The following is an 11,408-nucleotide window of genomic DNA, read 5'->3' on the forward strand; positions in this document are numbered from 1 at the left end:
CTTAAGGCCAAGGTCCAATAAGGCAGTGACCTGTTAGCACTCCTACTAGAGTTCTTGTGTCATTCCTTTTGAATTTCAATTATCTACATGCGCTGCCCATATTTAAGGAATAAAAGTGAAAAAAACTTTGGTTAATTGGTTTGTTATTGTTGTTGTTTTAGTGGTATAAAATATACCCAAAAAATTCTTGAAATACTGCAGAGGACTATCAGTAAAAAACGGCTCCGTACCGTTTACATCAAGGCGACTATAGCGGAAAATGCGTTATTGTTCATTCTTTGAACTTGCCGTGATTTTATAATCTTTTCTAATCTTGTATTAAATTTATTTTCAATTGATGCATAAAAAAGTATGGAAAATATTTTTGTTTTGCAGTATTAATTTACAGTCTTGTATATAAATTAAATCCTGGTGGTGTTTGTACAAATTATATAAAAAAATACCTATGTATGTTTGTATATACATACATTGGGACAAATGATGTTTCAAAAAAATGAAATTTGCTAAGTTGGTGGGACTATCCTTAATTACTATGCCAATTATCGGTAGACGTTATAAAAGTCGCTACATCTCTGTAGTGCGTTGCGATTTTTACAATGGATAAAAATATCGAACAAAGAATTTGTTTCAAATTTTGTATTTATAACCAAATTTCGTCTGCGGAATCGTTGCGAGTGTTGAAAAAGGCTTACTGTGATTCAGTTTTATCAAAAATACAAGCCTATGAATAGTACAAAGCCTACAAAGACGGTCGAGAGATCGTTGAAGACATGCCCTGCTCTGAACGACCTTTGACCTCTTCAACTGATGATAGTATTTGAAAAAAGTGAAGGATATGGTGCTTGAAAATCGTCAGGCAAGTGATAGAGAGATGGCAAGAGAGCTCGATATCTCTTGCAAGCCGTTCGAATGATTTTGGTGGATGTTTTGGGTATGAAACGCGATCTTGCTCGAATCGTCCCGATAAAGTTAAATTTTTTCAAAAAGTGTACGATTGGGAGCGAATTTAAAGCCAAAACCGCAATGAATACCATTGATCAACCACTGTATCCATCAGATTTGGCTCCTTGTGATTTTTTCTTGTTCCCTAAACTAAAATTGCCGCTCCGTGGAACCCGTTTTCAGTCGATCGAAGAGATAAAACAAAATTCGCTAAAGGAGCTGAAGGCTTGCATAAGTGAATTACATCTGGTGGAGATTAATGAATAATTAAAGGGTTTTTTGGTTTATTTACAATTTCCAGGTACTTTTTTATCACAATGTATATATGTACCTATATCAAGCGGAAATTACTTTAACACAAATGAAGTATAACTAAAGAAAGGATATACATATTTTGCTCTCTGCTGCTCTGCTCTCCCCATTACGAATTTTTGAATTTTTGTAAGACCTTGCTTACTTGCCATACAATAATAAAACAACAAAGAATGCCAACAGTAATTATGAGAGGGCACGGACGTACAATAAACACGCAAATACAAAAATGTGTAAAATTGATATACCAATGTTACTACAACCATTTATTGTCAGCACAAGCAATGATAATTGAAACTGCAGGCGTGCTGGGTCCAAGTGCTAAAAGATTACATCCAACGGTTTATGTTTTGTACACATAACTATTCACACACTTACATACGTCAGAACATAGGTACGAATGTATGCTTTATAAATGAAATCTCTGAGTTCGGTGCGCACATTGAACCTCACGAGATTGAGTGAGCAGTTTTGACGCTCAGCAAATTGTAAGCAGGAAATATGAGTACCTGCTGACTGAGCACATGAAAATACCAAATACAACCACAAAGTCATGTAAGTATATAAGCACACACAAGTGTGTGGGCAGGTCAGACATGCTTGTACTGCGAGTGAGGCAAACCTTCCGGGAAGGTGTTCGCGCATGTAACAGGATCGTGGTAAGTTTTGTGCGCTCAGTCAGACAAATGCATACACATTTTGTGAGAGAGGCGTTTAAGCTGAGATTTCAAGCCCGTGTTGTGTATCGACGAACCTGCTAACGAATATGCACACAGGTCGCTAAGCAATGCAGATCAGTTGATGCTGGCAGTGCACAGTCAGTTTCACATCGGAACGCTTCGGTGCGTGCGGTAGTGTTGTGCGATAAAATCAAAAATCGTAGAAATCGAGTAAATAAAATATTACTTGCGGCTTCTAAACGCCGGCAATACCAAATAGTTGACTAGTTTTTGTAGTGCTATGTCTGCAACAACAAGCAGTGGCGCAAGCAGCGCGAGTGATAGTTCTGTAACGGATGGTGATACGAGTTTTAAATTTGCCAATAAAACATTGCAAGACTATGAAGTTATATCGGTGATTGGCAACGGCACCTTTGGTACGTGCTTCAAAGTGCGCGATAAGCAAACGGGCGAGCTATACGCATGGAAGGGCATTGACTATGATGAGTTGAGTGAGTCTAAGAAGGCCTCTTTGGTGTCCGAGATACGTGTGTTGCGCCAACTGCAACATCCGAATATTGTGGAATACTATCATCATTTGGTTAATCATGAGGCCAAGTCGATATTTATTGTCATGGAGTGTTGTGAAGGTGGCGATCTGGCGCAGCTTATAAAGCGTGCGCGTGATGAACGTAAACGTTTCGAAGAGCGTTACATATGGCGTGTGCTCTTTCAGGTCTGTAAAGCGTTGCAGGTGTGTCACAACAAGATAAGGAAGGGCACGATACTACATCGTGATATCAAACCGGCAAATATATTTTTGGACGCGCAAGGCAATGCTAAGCTGGGAGACTTCGGTTTGGCGCGTATGTTACGCAAAAATCAGGATTTTGCTGCCACTTTCGTTGGCACACCCTACTACATGAGTCCGGAGATTGTAAGAGGATCGCGGTATGATCGCAAATCGGATGTTTGGGCGGTGGGTTGCCTCGCATACGAAATGTGTGCTCTACGCACGCCCTTTCAGGCGGCAAAGTTCGATGAGCTTACCTTGAATATTTCCAATGGCAAGTTCAATCACATACCGGCCGTGTACTCCAGCGATCTGCAGGAGATCATCGCTTATATGCTGTCCGTGGATAGTGAACTGCGCCCCAGCATTGAAGTGATAACGCGTCATCCGACCGTTGTGCGCAATATAACCGAATTGGGCAATGAATTTCCAACACTAATAAAAGCGGAGTCAGATTTATTTGAAGTCGATGAAATCACCACAGCACGTTGCAAACTGCAATATAGCCCTTCCATAGACCTTTCCAGCACTATGTATACGGAGCGCAATAGCTTCAATGAGGAATACGGGCAACGTCGGTTGAGTGTTGCATTTACACCTGATTTGCGCGCCGAACTGTTTTCATCCGCGACACGGCATTTGAAGCCTAAATCTATCTTTCAACGATCCGATCCTGAACTCTATGAAAGCATTCAACACGAACTCTATACAAGCGTACATAATCTGACACCACTGCGACCGCCAGTACCACCGCCGAAGCCAACCTCACATGCGCGCACGTCGGCTAACATTTCTGTGGACGAGCTCAAGAGCCCCACGCTGATTACGGAGGATGTCTTTAATGAGGCGTTGCAAGCACGTCTGCATGCCATACGCGCGCACGAGTCGCTGTTGGAACATAAAGAGCATTGCCTGAATATGCGCACGCAAGAATTAAACGACCGAGAGAAACGCCTTCAGCAGTTGGAAAGCGCATTGCATAAACGTGAGCTTGAATTGTTGGCAAAAGAGAAGACCTTGGCCGCCGACGTTTTGCAAGCAGCCGCGCGCCGAAATGATAACGCACGTTCGCCATCACCTCCCCCCATACCGCCACGTAAATCCAGCGTTAGCAAACATGATGAGACCTATTGCAGCATAGAAGATACACAACTGGAATCACCGACAATTGCAAAACTCAATATGCCATTAACTAAGTCGTATCCAGCTCTGCGTCGTGTTACATTTCAGTCGCCACAAAAGTTTACAAACTACAGCATCGATACTAACGCCAACGACGGCGCGCAAGCGCAGAAGCTTGCAACCGGCAAAGTGAACGCTAAACGGCAACCCACGGAACTTCAAGCCAGTGTTTCAAGTAAAGACAGTCGTGAATCAATTGATAGCGGCATCGCGGCTAACTCGACAACTACAACATTAACAACAACAACAACCGTGCCCATACGACGTCGTTCGATATTGTCGGCACTTTTCGGTATACATCGCAGCAGCAAAGACAATACAAAGTCAGGCAGCAATCATATAAAAAATAATGTCGAGAATAATAAAGCCAACCAACAACCCATAGCTAGCTCACCAACACCCAAAGTGCGTATGCCATTTGCGCCGCGCCCCGATCAAGTGATAGCCAAATGCGAAACATCAGAGCTGAGCAATATATGGACTAAGGAGCATAAACGCGCTGCTTTTGACCTCTTGGCCGCCATGAATGCCGGTCAGTGTGGCACAATTGATGCAACCCAATCAAACATGGTACAATATAATGGTTCCTCAGCGCATGCTGCCACCAATAATATGACAATTGGACGTCAGAAATTGAGACAGTCAACACGTGAACGTCACAGCGCCACTTTGCGGCGCCACAACCACATGCGGCGTTCGTTAATGATGCCGCCTCAGTCGCTCGCACATGTTACAGCGGCCAGTGCCGGTGCTTTGGTGACCAGTACACGTAGCGGTGTGGGTAGCAGGGAGAAAATGCTTGTTTAGAGTATCGTAATAGCTGTTTTAAATTAATGTTTTGGAAATTTTTCAATAATTAATGCTTCGTTTCACCGCTTACCGTTAGGATAAAAATATTACTGCTTCCAAGTACTGCCATTGCTTGACTACTTATGTCTAAGCCCTATACCATATGCCATAAAAATATTTTCCTATATATTAATATTGTATTTTCCTATGATTAGTGATTATTTAACTTGTTAGTTCAGCTAGTTGGGGCTGATGTTAGTAGTAATTATGTAGCTGTGACCTTTGTCTTTGAGATTAAAAAAAAAATGTTTTTATGTTTGTATTTGTAATTTATAAAATATTTAATTGTTAATAAATACAGACTTTCAGCTTCTAAACGCTAAATAGTACATATACATAATTACATACTTTTTTCTAAGTTATTTATTATAAAATTATAAATATGGCTTTGGTGTCTTTTAACCCTTTGGACTAAAATTATTCAATACCTTGTTTTCATTTAAAGTCAAAATCTAGAAAAAATGGCTTCAATAAAACTATAATACCCTTCACAGGTTAAATTTTTCCTTAGAAGAATCTGATTTTGGGCGATCATTTTATACAATTTGTTCAAATATTATACAAGATTTCTATCATTCAGTCTACATATTATAGTTGTCCGATATCCGCGGCTGCGACAAATGAGCAGCTTCTTGGAGAAAAACTGATTAGTGCAAAATTCCAGATCGATATATAACAAACTGAGGAACTCTATTGGGTCTCCGACGATTCCTCTTGGGTATTACACACATCGTGGCAAATTTAATATATAGCAGCTTTCTTGCCTATAAAGTAATCCTTTGGCACATATTTTTTTATTATGCTTTGTCCTTCTCAAAGCATCCGCATGACTTCAGCACCTCTTAAAAGAGTTTAAGCGGTTCAAAAAATCATTGACTGCCTGCCTTCATACGACTCGTTTGTTTAGTTGTGTGTCATGTGTATATCTTTCTCATCTGCGCTGTGTTGTCACGAATTCTAAACAACTCTCAACTCTTGCAATTCTTCTGCATTGTTATTGTTATTACAGTTTTCGTGCGCCGACTCCTTTAAAACTACCTGCGTAAATTGACGCTTCAACCCAAGGGAAGCATACGTTACTTACGGTAGAGGACGAGGTTCGTTAAGAATTCAGCCCATAGCCTCAACACACACACAGCCAAACAAACAAACAAGTTTTATTTTCGGCACCAACGGCTTGTTAACTGGCTATAGGTCATAAATCAGAAGGCACTTGTGGAATCTGGAGACAAGAAAGTATGTAAACTCAGCATGCAGCATGATGCAGCTTCATTACATTTGCTTGTAAGCGACTTGGTGCAATGGTCAAAATTGTATTGCGGTTGTTTGTGGCCAACAGACAGTATTTGTTGGTTTTGTTTGCGCGAAGCGTTCGAAAATTGTTTGGGTTTTTGTGCGCACATACATTCTATCTTAGATATTCCTAAGTGGACACAAAAACGTTGTTGATTGGTTTATGATTTTTCATACAAGTTTATTTGTTTTTATTTTTTTTTAGTTTCGTGACTTTAACCACAAATAAGTAATTTGTATACAGTCCATTTCTTCTAGTTACATACGGGTTTACATATGTATGTATAGTATATTCTTATCATGTATACCTATATATGTGTAAGCATTTGTATATGTTTCTTGTATGTTATGTGCGTCCATACAGTCATTTTCGAAGGGATAGTCAATGTTTGTGTTACTTTTTTCGGCGTATCTACTTATCCAACTTTCCATCAGTTGTAGGTTCTTATAAGAGTAAACAAGTTGTGGAAAGCTGAAGGGCGATCGCGTTCAAATATTTACTAATCACTATAAACTGAAATCTTTGGCCAAAGATTGAAAGAATGCATTTTAGAATGAAAATGTGGATAATCCATCGAGGTAATCCCCTCTGTTGTTTTGCGATGCGAGAATATCGAGTTTAAAGTTTTGAGAGCCATTAAAACTAAGTTAAAAACTCTAAGGGCGTCAATCCTGCGCATACAAACTGCAGTGCAGTCAATTGCTCTGTCGTCGTCGTTATAGCGGCAGAATTCTGCTGAGTTGACAGTCCATGGTCGGATAAAAACCGGGTCCGTTCCGGTTACGTAGGCCCGACTTTCGTGGGAACTTTGCAGTTTCAGACTCCAAGACGCAGAACCGGCAGTGCGGATAAGCTTCTTGAGCTTACAATGGTCAGTGTAGAAGGCGACAAGTAGCCTGAGTGTATCCCTTGGGAGATCGTTTACGTATTTAAACCTTTTATGGTTGTAACCACCCATTAGTAACTTGTCATGACGGACGCCTAGGAGTTGTTGGCAATACCTCTTCCTACCCACTGCTTCATCTTTGCAGAGCAGCTCCTTTATGGTATGGGTACCAACCGCAATGAAAAGTTCGGCTATACTTTTGGGACCTGACATCCAGATAAGGTGCACTTGGTTACGATCCGATAGATTGTTCAGTCGTGTGTCGCTTGACCATCGCTTAGTATACGTTCATTGCGATAGTTGCGTTGGAGGTTTATCTTTACACAAAGACTTATAGCAAAGTTCTCCTTGGAATATGTTCAGAATATGGTATGGAGAGTTTGGTGCGTGGTCCTGCTACCCATGCGCCTATTGCCACGTGGCCGTGATTGTATAGTGGTTAGGACCCTACGCTGTGATAAATGATATGACCTGTGCGTTCCTTTGATACTTCAAATTTTTCGATATCTTTTGGCCTAAAGGTAGTATACCGAAGTAACTTTTTTAATTAAAAGTCTGAATAATCGGTTGTACGGGACACGTACATATATATGTATGTATGTATAAGTATGTTGAGTTGTCACATCTTCTTTATTTTTGCCGTCATTGTTATGTATATTTTAGAAGACAAATATGCATAATTGTGTGGTCTTGGATTTTTAATTCAAAACATTATATCGGAAAATAAAAAATCTGAATAATTGGTTGTATGGGAGCTATGCATGTATGTATATGTTACTTTATTATATTGTTAAGTTTTCGTTTAAGTGACAAGTTATGTATATCATTGCTTCATTAAATTGTGTTGGCCAATAAATTGGGTGTAAGTAATATTAAAGAACAAGTAAGGAAGGAAGTTCGGGTGCAACCGAGCATTTTATACATTATATTAAAAAATATTGCGAAAAATTAAATATCCACTGTTCGATGAAATTGTGAATAAATTGTAATCAAGTTTGGTATTTTGATATCTTCGTGACTTATATTGCTCAGGAATACTTGAGATTTTGAATATAAATATACTTACTGACGAATATATTAAGCACAAAACTTATTAGAATAATAAAAATTCTGATATTAGTTATATGGGGGCTAGGCCAAGTTTTCACCCAATTTCCGCATATACGGACCCTAAGCTTACACAGTTTTGGGCCGATTTGGACAATGTTTGGTCATAAGATGGTATACTTCAAAAGTACTATTTCAAGGTTATTAAGTAAACCCCTACTATTTTGTATATAAGTGTATATTGATAAATAATAGCTTCATAGTTTCATGAGGAAACTTTCGTCAACAATATTAAAAATGGTTTGCAAAACACAGCTGCCTGATTTTAGGTAGGGACTAAAGAGGAAAGTATGATTTTTATATATTGCTAATAAGGCAATAAAAATGTAAGGCTGTAATGAAAAATACGGTTTGCATAGTAAATACATACATATAAATGCTTTATGAAGGATAACCCAATCAGTTTTGTGGTTTTGAGTACGAAATCACACTATCAAACCAGAATAATAGAAAACATATTTTGTTTCAGTCAGAATCTGAAAAATTTAAATTTACGTTCACTTTTTTAATAATATTATTAATACGTCAGTTTAGTAATATATTACATTTGTTGTAGCTATATTGCGCCGACTTTAATGGAGTCAAGAAATGTAATATTGTTATAAATTACGATGTTTTTCAGCATAAGATATTGGTAAAATAATAAAATAGTAAACATTTTTTCCGCTCTGGTTATTTAGACTCGACTGTTGTAAATTCTGTTGTTGTTGTTGTAGCGGCAAAAACATTTCTGAATTAAGTTTGAGAAGCGGTGTCGAGTTGATAGCCCTTGGCCGGATAATAATCCGGTTCCGTTCCGGTTATTTAGACCCGACTATCGTGGAACGTAAAATCTGTTCGAAAGTTTTCCCGGATTTCTTTTTCTACTTGCATTTCAAATTTATCATTTCATTTAACATTCGCCTTAGCAATCTATTTGTTTAAAGCACATAGCGACACACTTATATTTTCGATTAAAACATTTGTTTTATTGAAACGCCAGCTTTCTTATTTCACATTTTTTTAAATGGTACTTAAAGTAGACAATTTTTTACTTATAAACGCCATGATAGTAACCCTTTACCAAGATGGTGGTTTGCCTTCAGAACCAGCCGGCCGAGCATAGAGTGCGCTCTTATCACGGAATAGTGTCATGCGTTCGGTTTCCTTCTTATCTAAGAAATGGCCAATAGCAAAACCAATAAAAGGCAGCACAGCCCATACATAGCGTTTGTCCAACCCAATCATACTGCTATGTTTTGTTTACAGAGTTTTTTAATCAGTTAACAATTCTTTATTTCGAGCAAGCTGACGTTGTTGTTCTTTCCAGGCTCTTGTATGAGTCCAGTCGACTAAAATCGTTGTTACTGTAAATGTGGGGAAGAATATAACAGCTCCGTACTTCCTTGCCAAGCGGGCTAAAGTCATAACACCTGGAAATAATGAAAATGTCAGCAATGAAACGAAATTACGTAAGTGCGCTATGTAGCATTTCTTGCTATTCCTCAACAACACATATTGAGTTTGCATGAAATATTGTTATTATATATTTCATTGTTTAATATATTGAAAGTAATCTAATTAAAGTTTAATATATTTTCACAAAATTATACACAATTGCTCACACTTTATTTAGTTGCCACTTGCTTTACACACGAACAGAAAAACAGAGAAATGAAATGTCAATCTTTAGCTTGCTGTCAGTAGAATCAGCTGTGCTTGCACAGTTGGTGCGAACTATTTTCGTACTTTGTTTGCCACAGGGTGTAGTTTTTGAATATTAATTGTTAACAATTCAATAAGCTATTTCCTATGGATCGTTTTTTATTTTTTATTATTATACCATAAATAGGGCATATTAAGTTTGTCACGATGTTTGTAATACCCTATATATATAAAGGATCAATATATATATATATATATAAATATGAAATATATATGACGAGCTGAGTCGATTTAGCCATGTCCGTCCGTCAGTACGCGAACAAGTGCCTCAGTCCTAGAAATCCGGATGTCTTTCTGTCCGCCTGTCTGTCTGTGCAAGCTGTCAATTGAGTAAAAACGTAGATATCCTGTTGAAACGTGGTACACGTGTCCCTTGATGGGTGCCCACACCGTTGAACGAAGATATAGGTAATATGCGGGAACGCAGTAGTAAAGAGCACCTGTAGGCTAAAAATTTTGAAAAGGTGAACATGGCCTCGCCCCCATTGATTTATTGTACATATCTCCCAAACAATTACACATTTAATTCGTCCAAAATAATTCCTATAAGAACTCCTACCGACAGTATGAAAATGGATGAAATCGAATCATAACCCTGCTCACTCCCAAAATAACGGTTCTATTAAAAACTAGCAAAATTGCGGTAGATCAATAAAAAATACGCCGGAGGCATAAATTTTACATTTGGTGATACAAGTGAACGAAAATGCCTTTATGCCGCGATGTCTGAATTTGGTATCCCCGCAAAACTAATACGGCTGTGTAAACTGACGTTGAGCAACACGAAAAGCTCCGTCAGGATCGGGAAGGACCTCTCCGAGCCGTTCGATACCAAACGAGGTTTCAGACAAGGCGACTCCCTATCGTGCGACTTCTTCAACCTGCTTCTGGAGAAAATAGTTCGAGCTGCAGAACTAAACAGAGAAGGTACCATCTTCTATAAGAGTGTACAGCTGCTGGCGTATGCCGACGATATTGATATCATCGGTCTCAACACCCGCGCCGTTAGTTCTGCTTTCTCCAGGCTGGACAAGGAAGCACAGAAACTGGGTCTGGTAGTGAACGAGGGCAAAACGAAATATCTCCTGTCATCAAACAAACAGTCGTCGCACTCGCGACTTGGCTCTCACGTCACTGTTGACTTTGAAGTTGTAGATAATTTCGTCTATTTAGGAACCAGCATTAACGCCTGGAAATCCAACGCAGGATTGCTCTTGCCAACAGGTGCTACTTCCTGAGTATAAAAGTGTCCTCTCTCGACGAACAAAAGCTAAACTCTATAAGTCCCTCATTATTCCCATCCTGCTATATGGTGCAGAGGCTTGGGCGATGACAGCAACCGATGAGTCGACGTTACGAGTTTTCGAGAGAAAAATTCTGCGAAAGATTTATGGTCCTTTGCGCATTGGCCACGGCGAATATCGCATTCGATGGAACGATGAGCTGTACGAGATATACGACGACATTGACATAGTTCAGCGAATTAAAAGACAGCGGCTACGCTGGCTAGGTCATGTTGTCCGGATGGATGAAAGCACTCCAGCTCTGAAAGTATTCGACGCAGTACCCGTCCGGTGGAAGCAGAGGAAGAGGAAGACCTCCACTCCGTTGGAAGGACCAAGTGGAGAAGGACCTGGCTTCGCTTGGAATATCCAATTGGCGCCACGTAGCGAAAAGAAG

The 11,408-nt window shown here is 39.4% G+C and overlaps 3 protein-coding genes across 3 annotated transcripts; 1 reads left to right on the top strand and 2 right to left on the bottom strand.

Annotated features, from left to right (window-relative positions):
• Positions 1–1,888: 1,888 nt before the first annotated feature.
• On the top strand, positions 1,889–5,057 carry LOC126758895 (serine/threonine-protein kinase D1044.8). The gene has a single exon (XM_050473332.1). It carries the CDS (start codon positions 2,215–2,217, stop codon positions 4,693–4,695), a length of 2,481 nt encoding a protein of 826 aa, XP_050329289.1. The 5' UTR covers positions 1,889–2,214; the 3' UTR covers positions 4,696–5,057.
• Positions 5,058–8,965: 3,908 nt separating this feature from the next.
• On the bottom strand, positions 8,966–9,251 carry LOC126758904 (NADH dehydrogenase [ubiquinone] 1 beta subcomplex subunit 1). Its single transcript, XM_050473341.1, has one exon. The coding sequence runs from the start codon at positions 9,249–9,251 to the stop codon at positions 9,084–9,086; it is 168 nt and encodes a 55-aa protein (XP_050329298.1). The 3' UTR covers positions 8,966–9,083.
• Positions 9,252–9,270: 19 nt separating this feature from the next.
• On the bottom strand, positions 9,271–9,744 carry LOC126758905 (uncharacterized). Its single transcript, XM_050473342.1, has 2 exons — positions 9,629–9,744; positions 9,271–9,436 (listed from the first exon to the last, which is right to left on the bottom strand). Exon 2 carries the CDS (start codon positions 9,429–9,431, stop codon positions 9,279–9,281), a length of 153 nt encoding a protein of 50 aa, XP_050329299.1. The 5' UTR covers positions 9,432–9,436; positions 9,629–9,744; the 3' UTR covers positions 9,271–9,278.
• Positions 9,745–11,408: the final 1,664 nt, after the last annotated feature.

Source organism: Bactrocera neohumeralis, chromosome 5, assembly GCF_024586455.1.
Source record: "Bactrocera neohumeralis isolate Rockhampton chromosome 5, APGP_CSIRO_Bneo_wtdbg2-racon-allhic-juicebox.fasta_v2, whole genome shotgun sequence".
NCBI classification, from domain to species: Eukaryota; Metazoa; Arthropoda; class Insecta; order Diptera; family Tephritidae; genus Bactrocera; species Bactrocera neohumeralis.